This window comes from Geotrypetes seraphini, chromosome 3 (genome assembly GCF_902459505.1).
Source record: "Geotrypetes seraphini chromosome 3, aGeoSer1.1, whole genome shotgun sequence".
In the NCBI taxonomy this organism is placed as follows: Eukaryota; Metazoa; Chordata; class Amphibia; order Gymnophiona; family Dermophiidae; genus Geotrypetes; species Geotrypetes seraphini.
Window position 1 is genome coordinate 279167220 of NC_047086.1, and position 19260 is coordinate 279186479.

General features: G+C 46.0%; 1 protein-coding gene across 14 annotated transcripts in view; it reads right to left on the minus strand.

Annotated features, from left to right (window-relative positions):
* RASGRP3 (RAS guanyl releasing protein 3) overlaps positions 1-19260 on the minus strand; it is a 299643-nt gene that overhangs the window by 76485 nt on the left and 203898 nt on the right. For all 14 annotated transcript variants that reach the window (XM_033938594.1, XM_033938597.1, XM_033938599.1 and 11 more), the window contains 2 exons: positions 5995-6142; positions 1045-1081 (listed from right to left, as the gene is read on the minus strand). In XM_033938594.1, the coding sequence (XP_033794485.1) occupies positions 1045-1081; positions 5995-6142 (185 nt within the window). The remainder of the gene's footprint in view (positions 1-1044; positions 1082-5994; positions 6143-19260) is intronic.

Genomic DNA, 19260 nt, shown 5'->3' on the forward strand with positions numbered 1-19260 from the left:
GTTGGAGGGGGGTGTGGGGGGGTGTATGGGGGACCCCCCACTACATGGAAAACTGCTGTTTTGCTTAGTTTTTTTGGTATTCGGCAGTTTTTAGTGTACTGGGGTTAGTGTAGTGCCCCCACACCTCCCCCAACGGGAGCGCAAACACTTGTAATTTTAGTGGGGGGTTATAACAGTAACTGTCTTGCGCGGGATTGTTGGTGCGCGTTTGTCGGTGCATTTTTGTCCGGCATGGGAATGATGGGTCACTGACCCAGCCTACCACTAGACAACTAGAGGGGGAAGAAGGTACAGGGTGCAGAGCCTGGCAGGGAATGAGGGGGGCTGGGTTCAGAGCCTGGCAGGGAAGGGGCTGAGTTCAGAGCCTGGTAGGGCAAGAAGGGAAGAGGGCTGGGTGCAGGCCTGGCAGGGAGGGGAGACAGGGTGCAGAGCCTGGCAGGGAGTGAGGAGGGCTGGGTTCAGAGCCTGGCAGGGGGGGGGATGGGAGTCTCGACCTATATTCGGATTGGCATATATTCGAGTATACTGTATATGGTAAGTTGAGGCTTAAGGTTATAAGAACAGCTTCTCTGGAAAAGGGTAAGGTGGAGGAGGGGTTTATTCCGGGTTTTGGATTAATATATTATGGAGCGCTGTGAATTAACTGTCTTCATTAAATGATCTGTAATCTTTGTTGTTTGTACAAATCTTGTGTTTTTATTTTATGTATGTTTATATTTGTAAAGCCGCCTAGGAATAGGCAGTTGAGAAATCTTTTAAATAAATATGGTCATGATTTGAGAACCATGGCTTCAGATTCTGTCAGCTGTACAACTTTGTATTGAGTTTTGAATTTCTCTCTGAAGTTTTACTCATCTGCACTAATATTTTATGCACATCTCCTCTAATAATAGCATTCAGCAATCAGCGCACACAATTATTTAATCTCTGCTCTAATTCCATGAAGCTATTTTGGTTTCCTTCAGTATTAGCCTTTGATATCTTATTTTATCCCACATCGTGCTGCTACTCAGGATATGAAAACAACATCCACTTGTGATTTACCTTTGCACTTGTATCCTTGTTTGATTATACCCCAGAGCTGCAATGAAAGACAAAAGAATGTCAGAGAATCGGCAAGGAAAGCGGAAGGAAAACAAGGCCATGGAGAAGGAAGTTCCAGTGACTTCACAAGCACAAACAGGATACAACACTTTTCAACACCCTTCCTGTTAGAGAGAGAGTGAGAGCTGCAGGCTCGACCAGTGACACTGCATCCCCCTATATCAACACAAAGGGCCTGATTCTTCAAGGTTTAAGCAAATCAGATGCTATCCATCCCCATCTCCCCAATCAATTGGCAGGGGAGTGCCCAAGCCAAAGGCAAGGGAAGTGACAAGGAGGGTGACAGTGGTAAAAGAGCCATTTTGTTAAAGGAGAGAGCATTGCTTCTGCCCTTTAGACCCCACTAAATAATCAAATTTCAGTGAGGACCCAGGAGGCCTTTGGGGGGGGAGTAGGGAGGGTTGGTTCTTCTAGACTGGGGTAAGAGGGAGTGGGATCAGCACTGTAGGGGGTGGAAGAACACCAGGAAGGTAGATGCCACAATCTGAAAGTTAACTGGGCACTGGCCAATATTCAAACTGGAGCCTAGTTAGCTTTGTGACTAAACTTAGAACAGCCTTTTTTACTGTCCCAACTTTAGCCACTTACCCAACCAGTTGCTTACTATTTCACTTTCCTATTTGGAATTTAGGGGACACTTGAAAACTTATTTGTTTTCAAAGTTCTTGTGTAATTAACTTCACTTTCATTTTAACTTATTTTTTTTAGTCTTTTGTAAACCACAAATCACAAATTGTGAGGTTATGCGGTCTAGAAATTGATTTTTGTTTATAAATATAGCTGCTAACTGGTTAAGTCCAGGCTATTCCCAGGCTCTGTACAAGCCCTGCCTATGGACCACAATAGCATTAACCAGATAGTGAAAGGGTGGGTCTGTGGTGATATTCAGCAGCATTGTCTGGTTAAGTGCCACTGAATATCAACATTTAGATGGTCACAAGTGATTCAATCAGGCATGAGCCTCTCTTGCCTGGTTAAATCACTTTGAATCAGGCGAAGTGTGTTTTATAATCAACTTGCATATTTGCAAACTGCATCCATGCTTTTCTCCTGTACATGCCTACTCAGAGCAGGTGTTAGACATTTAGGGTCAAATTCTATAAACAGCATCTCAATTGTACGTGGTGGTAGGCTCCTACTGCTATTTAACCAGCCAATTGGGATGCACATTTTCTAAAAAAACAAACAAACAAAAAAAAACACCCCGAGGCAGGCCACCTACACTGTAGGTGTCTATCGAAAGTGAAGGGAGGCATCTAGGGATGCTTAACCATGCTCAAGGCTGGTCATTGGCGTGGTTTTCCCCAGAAGTGGCCTTAGGCAAGCTTAAGAGGCTCTAGGCATCTCCCTAGGGCCCAAGATAGGCACCTGAAATGTAGGCCATTGAAATGTTGGCCTACATTGAAATGCTGGCCTACATTTGAAATAGACGCAGCCGCTTAACTGATCGCGGAAAGGAAATATATAGTTTATAGTTTATAGTTTATTCAATTTTTGATTAAACGCTTTTTCGTTTCTTCAAAGCGTTGTACAGAATAAAAATAACTTTACAGATAAAAAATAAAACATTTAATACAAACTTTTAAGATCGACATGACTGACGTATTAGATAATTATAGACAGGCATACAATAGACACGATTGGTAAAGGGGGTAAGAAATACAATTGATAAAATAAAAATAAGAAACATTTAAGGTAAACACAAAAGGAATTGGGGGGAAGGGTGGAAATTAAAAACTAGTATTAGTGATTTGATGTCTGAAATGTGCCTCTTTATTTTATTTTATTTATTTTTTTTTTTTTCAGTTAAAAGCTTCGTTAAAAAGGAAACATTTTAAGTTACTTTTAAATTTTTTTAAGTTTTTTTCCATTTTTAAATATAGTGGGAGAGTGTTCCAGATTGTTGGGGCTGTGACTGAAAAAATTGAGGTACGGCGTGTGCCGATATTTTTTAGGGAAGGAATGTTGAGGTTAAATTGAGATATGGACCTTAAGGATCTTGGTGGGTCGTATGGAATCAGTAATCTGTCTATGAAGGCTGGGGCATTTGACTGCAGAGTTCCGAATGTTAAAAGGGCGATTTTATATGTTACTCTTTGTGAGACTGGCAACCAATGGGCATTTTGAAGAAGAGGGGTTACGTGATCATACTTCTTTGCTCCTGAAATTATCTTAATAGCAGTATTTTGAATCAACTGCAAACGTTTTAAGTCTTTATGATATATTCCTTTTAAAAGTGAGTTGCAGTAATCTAATTTCGATATAACGAGTGAATGTATCAGAATATTGAGAGAACTGATGTTGAGAAGGGGGGCTAATGATCGAATCATTCTCAATTTATAAAAACAATTTTTAACTAAGGCGCTTATTTGAGGTCGAAATGTCAATTTATTGTCTATGAGAACGCCTAAAATTTTTATAGTGGTGACTGATGATAGTGGAATGTTATCAATAATGATTGGGGAAATTAGTTGCGCTCCCTCTTTTCCTGGGAAAAGGAGGGTATTAGTTTTTGAGATGCTCAGTGATAATTTATTGATGTTTAGCCAGTCGTGAATTTTACTTAATTTTTGATTAATTGCCTGAATCTCAGAATGATTGGTTGGGTCAATGGGGTGTAGAATTTGTAGGTCGTCGGCATAAGCGTATACTGTAAACCCTATTGATTGACAAAGAGTCAGAAGTGGAGCCAAGTAGATATTAAATAATAAAGGCGATAAAATAGAGCCTTGTGGGATTCCAAAGTTAGAGTGGTAAGGATTTGATTTTGTTGTGTTAAATTGTACTGTGTAGGATCTATCGGAGAAATAGGAGCGGAACCATTCGAGGGCCTGATCGGCTACGCCTATGGATTCAAGACGTTGTAATAAAAGATAATGGTCGATGGTATCGAAAGCTGCAGCAAGATCCAAGGAGATTAGGAGAACGGATTTGTGGTGATCTAAATAATAATTTATGGATGTAGTGAGACCAAGTAATGAGTACTCTGTAGAATGATTGATACGGAAACCAGTTTGGTTGGGGTGAAGTACATGTGTTTTGTCGATGAAGTCCGTCAATTGTTGGAAGACAGTTTTCTCAGTTAATTTACATAGGAATGGAAGATTTGCTATTGGTCGATAGTTAGAACATTTATCGAGATTATTTTTTGGGTCTTTGATGATTGGGTTTATGATTGAGTGTTTCCAGTCTGGTGGAACTTTGGCTGTAGATAAACAAGTGTGAATTATTTGAAGGATATATGATCCAAAAACTGTAAAATGTCGTTTCAGGAAAAATGGAGGGATAGGATCGAGGATAGAGCCTTTAGTATTCATATGATATAAGTTATTTTCGATGGCTTTTAATGATGGAGGGATAAAATGGGAAAGAGTAGCACGAAGTGATTGGTTCGTGGATGTAATATCCCTACTGCGATCAGATGAGCAGCCACGGCAGAGAACCCCACCACAAGCCAGTTGGTAGGAGGGATGCCAGAACCCTCAAAACAATCCCTGGCAGGAGGGAAGCCCAGTTCCTCCTGCCGCAAACCCTGAAACAATCTCCAGTAGAAGGAATGCCCAATCCTCGTGCTGCAAACCCTGGAACAATCTCCGGCAGAAGAGATGCCCACTCCCTACTGCTGGCACCCCTCAAAAATCTCTGCCAGGAGGGATACCCACTCCTTCCTGTTGGCACACTGCCAAATACATGACCCCCCACCCCTTGAAACCCCAACTCCCTACCCCCCATACCTTTATAAGCAAGGTTGATTGGAGGGATGCCTACTCCCTCCAGCTGACAATCCCGCCTATTCAGAATGGTAGGCCTTCCCCTTCCCGGATGCACTGGGGAGGGGCCTAAGGCCCTGATTGGCCCAGATGCCTAAGGCCTCTCCCATAGGAGAGGCTTTAGGCACCTGGGGCCAACCTGAGCTACCTGGGCCTAAGACTCCGGTTGGCTCAGGCACCTAAAACCCCTCTTATGGGAGGGGCCTTAGGTGCTTGGGCCAATCAGGGCTTAAGGCCCCTCCCTGGTACATCCCAGGATGCACCGGGAAGGGGAAGGCCCTACATTCTGAAGAGGCAGCACCCCTCCAGCCGACCTTGCTTATAAAGGTACGGGGAGGGGATTGCGGGTGGGCTTTGGGGGGGGTCATGGGTCTGGGGGGTGCTGGCAGGAGGGAGTGGGTATCCCTTCTGCAGGGGATGTTGGAGAGGGTGCTTGCAGGAGGGAGTAGGCATCCCTCCTGCCGGGGATTGTCTTGGGGTTTGCAAAAGGCTGAGCTGATCGCAGCAGGGAGATTCCCTTGCCACGATCAGCTCAGTGGCATAATGCTGAAATTGGGAAGGGGACCCCCAAAGCCCACCTGAAGCTGTGTCTTCTTCAGCTTAAGGCAGACTTGGGGCTTCCTGTAATATGGGGGCCCAGGGTAACACAGCCTCTTTGCAAACTGGTTCAGTAATGTGCCATTATGTGAAAGTGTATAAGACACCACATATGTATGCTTATGCTACTTTATACAACTAGGCAATCTGGGAGCCCTTCTGGAATACCATGACTCCCCTGGCTAGCAGCCACCTTTTGAACTGTTGATCCAAGTTTATTTGGTTTCTAATGATTTATTGTGTTTAATTTGACTTGCTTTTCTCAATTATTATTATCTTGGAGGAGGACTGGGGGTGGGGGTGGGGGTGGGGGATGGGGGATGGTTTGGTGGGGCTTTCTATTGTTATTTGGAAACTTGAGCTTCTCTGTTATCAGGTTGTGATTTCAGTATGTGTTTGGTACTGAGCTCAATAAATATTATTTGACGATAAAACTAGGCAATAAATATCTTGGGCAGATGAAAGCAAAGGCCAATAAGTGACATAAATGTACAGTCAGGTAGTGGTAAATATACAAACTTACAAATCCCGCACAGTGCTCACAAAAAGTTGGTTTCAAGTAGGTCACCTCCTGAAAGTTATGAACAAATCCTGGTCCCATATTACAGTGCAGTTGGGAGTTGGCCCTTAGGAAGTAAGCCATCATTTCTTCTTTGCTGATAAGGCCATCCCTGTGCAAAATAAAACATGCAGAGAATGGAAAGTCAAAAGAGTGTCTATTACTATAAGAATAGCAGAAGTTCAAAGGAATTTTCTAGAATAAGAGGACTACAAATTATTCATTTATTTTAAAAATATTTATAATTGATCGATCCAATAAATCCTTGACATATTACACTAAAATAAGCAATCCAAAAGCCTTTGATCCTGGGAGTTTATAATTTTTAATAACTCCACAGCAAACTGGAGGAAAAACAAGGGATACGAGCCATGAACAAAGTCCTTTATAATTTTTTTTCTAGGGCAACTGTGGGTATGCCCTACTGTTGGGTACATAATTTTTGCAGAATGAGCTTTGACAGTGGGGTTGGGGAGAGGTTCCAATTTACCTAGCATAATTTTTCCTGATTCTTACATTTATCTTCTAACATCTGTCCCTAGCAACTTCCCTTAGAACTGCAAAAAAGGAACAAAACTAAAGGTCTAAAAGGGTGCTTCCTCTATAACACCTTTAGTGACATTCATTGGCCAGCAGTAACAAGCTATCTTGTCTCTCTGGGCCTGATCACACCATTTCTGTAGTACACCAAGGCTAAGCCCAAGCAATCCTAATGAACAGGATTCTGAGTTCAGCTCCCCCTTCCCACCACATTTAGTACTATGATCTTAGCCACAGGCTTCTCTCTTTCAGTGGGTTTTTAATGTTTGCTAGGTATATGCAACAAGATTTACATTTCTCCACTATACCGATCATCTCTCTTTCTCATCCCTCCACCTTCCCTAACTCTATTATTCATCCTTCCAACCCTGAATCCTACATACTCCTCATCTCCATCTCTAATATCTCCATTTTACTTTGCTCTCCATTTCTTAGCTTCCTACTCAACTCTGGTTATTCTTTCTACAGTCTCATCTATCATGCACAGGATCATTGTGATACTGACAATTAGCCTTGGAAAAATGTGTCATCTCTTAGCAACCATTCCTGATAAAGACAATCAAGGCCAATCTCAGTGGCTCACTGTGACATCATCACATCATACATATCAAAGTCTCTCAGTTGAAAAGTCAAGGTGACAACTGTTATATAGCTGTCTCACTGCTATTTTTCACAATTTGTTGAACTGTAATTGTGTTTAGAGGAACTCTATTATTTTTTTGTTAAACTTCCAGTTAAGCTTGTAAGAATATTATTTCAGTAAAGTTTCTCAAGTGTCACTTTCTTAATTATTTTAGTATGATACACTCCACTACTCAATGGCCACAGATTTGGTCTTGGAGGATGAGATGTACAGCGTCAGCATCTATGAGACAGACTTGTTTTTTTCTGTTACATAGAATTTTTTGGACCCCTGTTCGTTTGCAAAAATTAGATAGTTCAAAGTCTAATAGATGCTGGCACTATCATCTTGATATAGGGATGCTGGATCACATATACTTTTGTCCCTTAATATTAGGATTCTGGAAGTCTATCTGGAGGGAAATTAATAAGATCTTGGAATCTATCATAAGAACATAAGCAATGCCTCTGCTGGGTCAGACCTGAGGTCCATCATGCCCAGCAGTCCGCTCACGCGGCGGCCCAACAGGTCCAGGACCTGTGCAGTAATCCTCTATTTATACCCCTCTATCCCCTTTTCCAGCAGGAAATTGTCCAATCCTTTCTTAAACCCCTGTACTGTACTCTGCCCTATTACTCCCTCTGGAAGCGCATTCCAGGTGTCCACCACTCGTTGGGTAAAGAAGAACATCCTAGCATTCGTTTTAAATCTGTCCCCTTTCAACTTTTCCAAGTGTCCTCTTGTTCTTTTATTTTTTGAAAGTTTGAAGAATCTGTCCTTCTCTACTCTCTCTATGCCCTTCATGATCTTATAAGTCTCTATCATATCCACTCTAAGTCTCCTCTTCTCCAGGGAAAAGAGACCCAGTTTCTCAAATCTCTCAGCGTATGAGAGGTTTTCCATCCCTTTTATCAAGCGTGTCGCTCTCCTCTGAACCCTCTCCAGTAACGCCATATCCTTCCTAAGGTACGGAGACCAATATTGGACGCAATATTCCAGATGCGGGCGCACCATCGCCCGATACAATGGCAGGATAACTTCTTTTATCCTTGTTGTAATACCCTTCTTGATTATGCCTAGCATTCTATTTGCTTTCTTAGCGGCTGTTGCGCACTGTGCCGTCGGCTTCATTGTCATGTCCACCATTACCCCCAAGTCCCTTTCTTGGTTGCTCTCATTCAATAATATCCCTCCCATCGTATAGTTGTACCTCAGGTTTCTGTTTCCAACATGCAATACTTTACATTTCTCAACGTTGAACTTCATCTGCCATCTCGCCGCCCATTCCCCCAATTTGTTCAAGTCCCTTTGCAATTCTTCGCATTCCTCTTTAGTCCCAGCTCCACTAAATAGTTTTGTATCGTCCGCAAATTTTATTATCTCACACTTCGTGCCTGTTTCTAGATCATTTATGAATATATTAAATAGCAGCGGCCCGAGCACTGAGCCCTGCGGAACACCACTCGTGACCCCCATCCAGTCCGAGTAGTGGCCCTTCACCCCTACCCTCTGTTTCCTACCCGCCAACCAGTTTCTGATCCATCTATGTACGTCTCCGTCCACTCCATGGTTCTTCAGTTTCCGGAGTAGACGTTCGTGAGGCACCTTGTCAAAGGCTTTTTGGAAATCAAGGTATATGATGTCTATGGGGTCTCCTCTGTCCATCCGTTTGTTAATTCCTTCGAAGAAGTGCAATAAGTTCGTTAGGCACGATCTCCCCCTGCAGAAACCATGTTGGGTTGTTTTCAAAAGTTCGTTTCTTTCCAGATGTTCATCGATGTGTTTTTTAATCAGTGCTTCCGTCAGTTTCCCCGGAACCGAGGTCAAACTCACTGGTCTGTAGTTTCCCGGGTCACCTCTTGATCCCTTTTTAAAGATGGGCGTGACATTGGCTATCTTCCAATCCTCCGGGATCATGCCTGTTTTCAAGGATAGGTTGCAAATTTGCTGCAGTAGTTCCGCTATCTCCTCCTTTAATTCCTTCAGAACCCTGGGATGGATTCCGTCCGGACCCGGGGATTTGTCAGTTTTAAGTTTTTCTATCTGCCTGTGTACATCATCAAGGCTCACTTCCATGGATGTTAATTTTTCTGCTTGATTTCCATTGAATATTTGTTCAGGTTCCGGTATGTTGGTTGTGTCTTCGTTTGTAAATACAGACGAGAAGAACATGTTGAGTCTTTCTGCGACTTCTTTCTCCTCCTTCACCGCTCCCTTCCTGTCTCTTTCGTCCAGCGGTCCTACCTCCTCCCTAGCTGGCTGTTTCCCTTTAACATATCTGAAGAACGGTTTGAAATTTCGTGCCTCCCTGGCTAGCCTCTCTTCATACTCTCTTTTGGCTTTTCGAACCACACGGTGACATTCTTTTTGATACTTCCTGTGCTCCTTCTGGTTCCCTTCAGTTTTGTCCTTTTTCCATTCCCTGAATGAATTTTTCTTATTGCCTATCGCTTCCTTCACTATTTTAGTCATCCATACTGGGTCTTTTGTTCGACCCTTTTTGCACCCCTTTCTGAATCTGGGGATGTGCAGATTTTGTGCCTCGCTCACTGTGTCTTTGAAAAAAGACCAGGCATGTTCTACTGTTTGCCATTTTTTGGAAGTGTTCCTAAGTTTCTTCCTTACCATTTCCCTCATTGCTTCATAGTTTCCTTTCCTGAAGTTGAAAGATGTCGCTATGGTTCTCTTTCCGTTCGGTATGCCTACTTCAACCTTGAACTTGATCATATTATGATCACTGTTTCCCAACGGTCCCACTACTTCCACTTCCTTTGCAGGTCCCCTTAGTCCATTTAGGATTAAATCCAGAGTGGCATTTCCTCTCGTCGGTTCTCTAACAAGCTGCTCCATGAAGCAATCTTGTATAGCCTCCAGGAATTCTGTCTCCCTAGCGCATCTTGAGCTTCCAAGACTCCAGTCTATCCCAGGATAGTTGAAGTCTCCCATAACAACTGTGTAACCACTTTTGCATTCTCGCTTCATCTCGGCATCCATTTCTTTATCGCTATCTCCGGTTTGCCCGGGTGGACGATAGTATAGGCCCATCTTTATTTCATGCCCTTTCCTACCCGGTATTTTAACCCATAGCGATTCCAGTTTGTTGATCATCTCCGCTGTGTCCATTCTTGTCGATTGTATGCTTTCTTTTACGTATAGGGCTATTCCTCCTCCTTTCTGACCTGACCTATCCCGGCGATAGAGCTTGTACCCCGGCAGTGCTGTATCCCATTTGTTTTCCTCATTCCACCACGTTTCAGAGATTCCAATGATGTCTATGTCCTCTGCATTGGCCATGGCTTCTAGCTCCCCCATTTTGTTTCTTAAACTCCTTGCATTAGTATATATGCAGTTTAGATCCTGGCATTTTGTCGTCTTCATTTCTTTTCCCTGTGCTTCAGTCTTTGGTGTCTTCTCTTTTGCTACAATCTTTCTAACCTCCTCTTCTGGGTTAGTTGACTCCTGTAATTTGTCTCTTGTTTCTTCCCTGCCTTTTTTCCCCTTAGTATCTTCACGGGATACCTTCTTCCGAATCATCGACGCTAGGTCGACTGTCGGCTTTCCCCTTTCTCTTAGTTTAAATCCTGTTCTATTCCTCTCTTGACGTTGTTTGCTAGAAGTCTTGTTCCCGCCACGCTCAGGTGCAGTCCATCTCTCCTGTAGAGCTTGCTCTTGCCCCAGAACGTTGTCCAGTTCCTCACGAAGTGGAACCCTTCTTCCTTACACCATCTCCTCATCCATGCATTTATTGATTGTAGTTCTTCCTGCCTTTTCACATCTGCCCTCGGTACCGGTAGGATCTCTGAGAATGCTATCTTCTGGGTCCTCATCTTCAGTTTCCTTCCTAGAATCTTGAACTGTTCTATCAGCGTGCCTCTTCTGTAGTCTCTCCTGCTGACATCATTTGTCCCGATGTGGATCATTACTGCGGTCTCTTCCGTCTCCGCTCCTTCCAGGACCTTCCCAATTTTGTCCACGATGTCCTTGGTTCTCGCTCCTGGGAGGCAGGTCACCAGTTGATCCTCTCTTCCTCCTGCTATGTGGCTGTCCACATGCCTCAATATCGAGTCTCCCACCAGGATCGCTGACTTTCCCTTCTTCAATTTTCTTATCGGTCTCAGGTCAATGTCCTCGGTGTGCTTAGCTCTCTCTTCTTCTGGGCATCGACTAGCCAATTCTTCCCCCTCGTGTGGTATTCTTCTGTGGTATTCTTCCTTTATCATATGATATGGTGCTTTTTGGAACTATGTTACAATCCAAGTCTCCAATTTCTACAACTGAGAATAGATTACTACAGTGGTACCTTGGATTACGAGCATAATCCGTTCCAGGAGCATGCTCGTAATACAAAATGCTCGTTTATCAAAGCGAGTTTCCCCATAGGAAATAATAGAAACTTGCTTTGATGCGTTTCCCCCCCCCCCCCCGAGAACCGGCATTGCTCCCCTCAAAGGCCCCCCCTGCGATCAGGCACCCCCCCTGCGATCCGGCACCCCCCCTGCCTCGAACCGGCACCCCCCCTCCATGATCCGACCCCCCCCGACACGATTGGGCATCCCCCCGCCATGATCCAACCCCTCCCCCAACACGATTGGGCACCCCCCCCGACACAATCCGACATCCCCCCGACACAATTGGGCACCCCCCCCCGCCGCTTCTTACCCTCATCTGGGCACTCTTGAAGATCAGCCTCCTCGTCTGCTGGGCCTTGAGCATCTGAGCATGCTCAAGGCCTGAGAGTTCACGTTCACGTTCAGAACGTGAACTCGTAGGCCTTGAGCATGCTCAGATGCTCAAGGCCCAGCAGACGAGTAGGCCGATCTTCAAGAGCCCAGATGAGGGTAAGAAGCGGCGGGGGGGGGTGCCCAATTGTGTCGGGGGGATGTCAGATCGTGGCGGGGGGGTCGGATTGTGGTGGCGGGTGCCCAATCGTGGCGGGGGGGGGGGTGCCGGATCGCAGGGGGGGTGCCGGATTGCGGGGGTTGCTCGTAAAGCGAGCCATGCTCGGTTTCCGAGGCACTGATTTTGCAAATGTTTTGCTTGTCTTGCAAAACACTCGCAAACCGGTACACTCGTAAACCGAGGTACCACTGTACTTGTAATAACTGGGATTGCTATACATATGATCACAAAAAACTGGAAGAATTGCGATAGGCTGAATCACACCTTTTGGTGGGAATGCCTGTGCTAATGTTATAGATACGAACTTATGAATTTGGAACTAAAGGGTCATGGTAAAAACTTCAAGGAGATTTGGGGCCCATTAGCAAATTTTGTATCCACTAATTAATTGTCTAAGCCTTACATTTTATTGAGTTTTACACACATCCGGGGTGGAAGGGAAGGAGGCGAAATATGTCTATATTATTATTTGTTAGTAATAAGTGCTGTTATTTGGTGTTAACTATTGTATTTCTATATGCACTTGTGTATGTTTTAAAATGAATAAAGATTTATTTAAAAAATAAAAATAAACTATCAGTGGTAATCTACATCAAAGTTGCAACTCAAGATCCCCTCCTTCTCCAATATCTCCACCTTCTGGTTCCTGTTCTGCTCATTTTCTCTATTTTTTCTCTGATCCTTTCCCTCTTCTGTGACACTGACAGGGAAACTGACAGGGTTAACGGTCAGTCCAGAAGAGGTATGCAGGCAGATTGATAGTCTTAAGAGTGATAAATCCCCAGAACCGGATGGCATCCATCTGAGGGTCATCAAGGAACTGAAAGGGACCATAGCTGAACTGCTTCAACTAATAACCAATCTGTCGATCGAATAGGGAAAGATTCCAGAGGACTGAAAGGTGGCGAATGTTATGCCATCTTCAAAAAAGGTTTGAGGGGAGACATGGGAAACTACAGACCGGTGAGTCTGACCTCGGTACCAGGAAAGATGGTAGAGGCGCTGATAAAGGACTGCATCGTTGATCACCTTGACGGACACGGTCAGATGAGGACCAGCCAGCATGGTTTCAGCAAAGGCAGATCTTGTTTGACGAACTTGCTGCACTTCTTCGAGGGAGTAAACAGGCAGATAGACAAGAGTGACTCAGTCGATATTGTATATCTGAACTTTCAGAAGGCGTTTGACAAGGTTCCGCAAGAACGACTACTTCCCCTCTACTCACAGGTACTTCCCCTCTACTCATTTCTCTTTCTCTTTCTACTCTTTCAGCTAGCTGTGCGCCGGGCACAACCCATTCACACCGTGGGACATAGGAATGAGAAAGGAGTAATGGAGGCTGTAGGAACCCAGTTGAGCTACCCAGTATACTGCACCGAGTGTCATATGTATGACTACCTCCCCTCCGGGAGGCAGGCATACATATGCGGTCGATGCCAGGAACTGGATAGCCTGAAGAAGGAGGTCGGGAGACTGCAGGTTAGAGTCCAGGAGCTGGAGGGACTCTGCACCATTGAGGAGTAGTGCTGGGCAACTGAAGACACTGATGACACCACCAGAGAGAGCCACATCACGAAACAAGTTAGAGAGCTCGAGAAGTTCATCGAGGAGGCATGCCGAATGGTGGAAGCACAGGACCACCAGCACATCAGGAGAGAACCAACAGAATCCACCAGACAGAATCTATCAGACGCCATGGAATAGGACCTTGCGGAGGATCTGGACAAGCAGATGAGGTGGAGACCCAGCAGAGCCCGGAGGAAGGACCAGCGGACTGTGCCACTGACACAGACCTGAGACCAGAGAGACAGTTGAGGAAGGGGAAAACTGCTATCGTAATGGGAGACTCAATCCTGAGAGAAGTGGACAGTCACATAGCCGGAGGGAGAGAGGACCGACTAGTCACATGTCTCCCGAGGGCAAGCACAAGCCGCGTGGTTTGGAGCAGCGGCAGAGAGAGGTAGCCGGGAGGAGGAAAGAGGGCTGAGGCGGAGACAGAGGGTAGCGGAGGCGAGGGCGGGCAGCGGCGAGAGTAAGCTCCGCCCACCCGCGCCGCGTCACCAGAGGAGTCAGCGGCCGGCTCCCCCTTAAGAGGAGGGGAGCCAATGACGCCCAGCCGTTCGGTGTCCGGCGAAGGCGAGTGGCAAAGGCGCTCGCCTTAGCGAGAGCGCCTTTGCGAAGGAGCCTGGAAAAGGAGCCCTAAAAAGGCAGAGGGGAGAAAGCAGGATTTGAATAAGAAAGGCAGAGGAACAGTGACTCAGAGGACGAAAGCCAGCAAGGAGGAGTGCAAGCCAAAACGGGCTGTCCAGCAGCAACTTTAAACTCAAACCTAGACCTAATCTACTAAAACCACTACAACTTGAACTACTAAAAAAAAAAAAAATCAAATTTCTTCTGTTCTCATTTTTCTTCTTCTCTCTCTTCTTTTTCATTCTAGCTGCACGCCGAGCACACCCCACCACACCGAGGAACTTCAGGTACGGGAAAGGAGAAATGGAGGCAGCAGGAACCCAGCGAAGCTACCCAGTATACTGCATCGAGTGCCATATGTATGACTACCTCCCCTCCGGGAGGAAGGAGTACATATGCGGTCGATGTCAGGAACTGGGTAGCCTGAAGAAGGAGGTCGGGAGACTACAGGTCAGGATCCAGGAGCTGGAGGGACTCCGCACCGTGGAGCAACCGTGGGAAATCATGGAAACTGAGGATATCACCAGAGAGAGCCACATCAAAGAGCAGGTTAGAGAGCTCGAGAGATTCATCGAGGAAGCCTGCAAGATGGTGGAGACACAGGAGCACCAGCAACCTAGAGGGGAACCAACAGAGGAAAGACAGAACCCACCAGACCCCAGGGGGGAAGGATATTGCGTAGGAACTGAGCGAGCAGAAGAGGCAGTGACCCAGCAAAACCCGGAGGAAGGATTGGAGGATCGAGCCACTGATACAGACCTGAGACCCAAGAGGAAGCTGAAAAAAGGGAAATCTGCAGTCATAGTGGGAGACTCAATCCTGAGGGAAGTGGACAGTCACGTAGCAGGAGGCAGAGAGGACAGACTAGTGACATGTCTCCCAGGGGCGAGGACAAAGGACATCTCCGACAGAATCGAGAGAATCCTTGAGGGAGCTGAGACGGAGGAGACAGCAGTGATAATCCACGTTGGAACCAATGACGTCAGCAGAAGGAACTACAACAGGACCACACTGACCGAGCAGTTTAAGATCCTGGGGAGGAAACTGAAGCTGAGGACAAGGAAGATAGCCTTCTCAGAGATCCTGCCAGTTTCGAGGGCAGATGCAAGGAGGCAGACCGAGCTGCAAGCAATAAACAGTTGGCTGAGGAGATGGTGCGATGAGGAGGGTTTCCACTTTGTACGGAACTGGCCAACCTTTCTGGGGAAAAGTAAGCTCTACAGGAGAGATGGACTGCACCTGAGCACGGCTGGAACGAGGATGCTGGCACGCAACATCCAGAACGGCATAGACATGACTTTAAACTGAGGACAAGGGGAAAGCCGAGAGTTGATTCGACATCGACACATCGGACTAGAGTATCAAACAAGGATACTGAACTGGGAAAAGGCGATAGAGGGACTGAGTGGACATTTTTTGGAAAAAAACCAAGGACGCAAAGCAGGGGGCCAAGGAACAAATGAAACTAAAGAGCGGAAAAAGGAGGAAACAGCCAGAGCCAGAGGGACATACAAAAATGGAGAAGCAGGCTGAGGACAAGTTAGACGCACCACAGGAGCAGGGCGAGGACGAACCAGACACACCACAGAAGGAGAATGAACGAAATGAGGCTCCGGGGCTGACCAACCATGAAGGGGTAGGCAGGAGCACCAATCCACGAGGAAAACAAGCAGAAAAGGTAAACAACAGGGACTTAACTTGCCTATACACAAATGCTAGGAGCCTAAAAAACAAAATGGGGGAGCTAGAAGTTATAGCCAGCAAGGAGGACCTAGACTTAATTGGAGTCACAGAGACATGGTGGTCCGAGGACAATAAATGGGATGTGGTCCTACCAGGGTACAAACTCTATAGGAGGGACAGGACACATAAGAAGGGTGGAGGAATAGCGCTATATATAAAGGACTCCATTCCTTCAACCAGGATGGAAACAACAGTAAGGGCGGACGGCTTGGAATCGTTATGGGTTAAGCTGACAGGAGGAAAGGGAGCAGACATAAAATTGGGGCTCTACTATCGCCCACCAGGACAACTGGAAGCAAATGACCAGGACCTGGAAGCTAAATTGAGGCAGGTATGCAAAAGCGGAAGTGTGGTGGTGATGGGTGACTTCAACTACCCTGGGATAGACTGGAAAACTGGACACTCAAATTGCACGAGAGAAACAAAATTCCTGGAGGTGGTGAGGGACTGTTTCATGGAGCAGCTGGTCAAGGAACCAACACAGGGAGATGCCACTCTTGACCTAATACTCAACGGGCTAGGGGGACCCGCAAAGGACGTGGTAGTACTAGAACCATTAGGAAACAGCGATCACAGCATGATCCAGTGCAAGATAGAAATGGGAGCATCAAAGGTGAAAAGAACTACAACAACAGCATTTAACTTTAGAAAAGGAAATTACGAGGCCATGAGGAAAATGGTGGGAAAGAAACTCAGCAACAGCTCAAGGAAGATGGAGACCGTAGAGGGTATCTGGGCCCTACTTAAGGGCACGGTGCACGAAGCACAAAACCTGTATGTCCCCAGGTTCAGGAAAGGGTGCAAAAAAAAATCGAACCAAAAACCCGGCGTGGATAACAAATGCGGTGAAAAAGGCGATAAGAGACAAGAAAACATCATTTAGAAAATGGAAAAAGGACCAAACAAAGGACAACCAGAAGGAACACAAAAGGCACCAAAAGGACTGTCACCGAGAGGTTAGGAAAGCAAAAAGAGAATATGAGGAGAGGCTGGCGGGGGAAGCAAGAAACTTCAAACCATTCTTCAGGTATGTGAAGGGGAAACAACCAGCCAGGGAGGAAGTGGGACCGTTAGACGATGGAGACAGGAAGGGAGTAGTAAAGGAAGAAAAAGAGATAGCTGACAGGTTAAACAAGTTCTTCTCGTCAGTCTTCACGAGAGAGGACACATCCAACATCCCAGAACCTGAGGAGCACATAAACGGAAACCCTGATGAGAAGCTAGTCCAACTAGAGGTAAACAAAGAGGATGTTCTCAGAAAGATAGACAGACTAAAGAGCGACAAATCACCAGGTCCGGACGGCATCCACCCAAGGGTATTAAAAGAACTGAGAAACGAAATAGCAGATACACTAAGCCAAATATGTAACCTATCCTTAAAAACTGGGGAGATCCCAGAAGACTGGAAAATAGCCAATGTCACGCCTATCTTTAAGAAGGGATCAAGGGGTGACCCGGGAAACTACAGGCCGGTGAGCTTGACCTCGGTTCAGGGAAAGATGATGGAAGCACTAATCAAGGACGCAATCTGCGAATACATAGAAGGCAATGGACAACTGAAGGCGAGCCAGCACGGCTTCTGCAAGGGAAGATCGTGCCTCACGAACTTACTGTATTTCTTTGAGGGAATAAACAACCAGGTGGATAAAGGGGAATCCATAGACATCATTTACCTTGACTTCCAAAAAGCCTTCGATAAGATACCTCACGAAAGACTACTTAAGAAGCTGTGGAGCCACGGGGTGCAGGGGGATATCCACCGATGGATCAAACACTGGCTGGCAGGCAGGAAGCAGAGGGTTGGAGTAAAGGGCCATTACTCAGACTGGCAATGGGTCACGAGTGGAGTTCCACAGGGGTCAGTGCTGGGACCAATCCTGTTCAATATATTCATCAACGACCTGGAGACGGGGACGACATGTGAGGTTATCAAATTTGCTGATGACACCAAACTTTGCAGCAGGGTTAGAAACACGGAAAACTGTGAGGTCCTGCAAAGAGACCTAACAAGACTGGAAGAGTGGGCAAAAAAATGGCAAATGAGTTTTAATATAGAGAAATGTAAGGTCATGCATGTAGGGAAGAAGAACCCGATGTTTAGCTACAAAATGGGGGGATCACTGCTAGGGGTAAGCAACCTTGAAAGAGACCTGGGGGTGATGGTGGACACAACATTGAAAGCATCAACTCAGTGCGCAACAGCCTCAAAGAAAGCGAACAGAATGTTGGGCATCATTAAAAAGGGTATCTCGACCAGGACGAAGGAAGTCATCATGCCGCTGTATCGTGCAATGGTGCGCCCATATCTGGAGTACTGTGTCCAATACTGGTCGCCGTACCTCAAGAAGGACATGGCAGTACTTGAGGGGGTCCAGAGGAGAGCAACTAAATTGATAACAGGTATGGAAAACTATTCGTATGCTGACAGGTTGAAGATGCTGGGGCTCTTCTCCCTGGAAAAGCGGAGACTTAGAGGAGACATGATAGAAACCTTCAAAATCCTGAGGGGCATAGAGAAAGTGGACAGGGACAGATTTTTCAGACTGTGGGGAACCACTAACACAAGGGGTCACTCGGAAAAATTGAGAGGGGACAGGTTTAGAACAAATGCTAGGAGGTTCTTTTTTACCCAGAGGGTGGTGGACACATGGAACACGTTTCCGGAGGTTGTGATAGCCCAGAGCACATTGCAAGGTTTCAAGGAAGGTTTAGACAAGTTCCTAAAAGAAAAGGGGATTGAGGGTTACAGATAAAAAAGAAGAGGTAGGTTACAGAAACGGACAGGAACCACATTACAGGTCATGGACCTGACGGGCCGCCGCGAGAGCGGACCGCTGGGCACGATAGACCAATGATCTGACCCAGTGGTGGCAACTTCTTATGTTCTTATGAAGGATGTCATCGACAGAATTGAGAGGATCCTGGAGGGAGCCGAGACGGAGGAGACAGCAGTGGTGATCCACATTGGAACCAACGACGTCAGCAGGAGGAACTACAACAGGACTACACTAACTGACCAGTTCAGGATCCTGGGGAGGAAACTGAAATTGAGGACGAGGAAGATAGCCTTCTCAGAGATCCTGCCAGTACCGAGAGTGGACGCAAGGAGGCAGAGCGAACTACAAGCAATAAACGGTTGGCTGAGGAGATGGTGCAAAGAGGAGGGGTTCCACTTTGTTCGGAACTGGACAACTTTCTTGGGGAAGAACAAGCTCTACAGGAGAGACAGACTACAC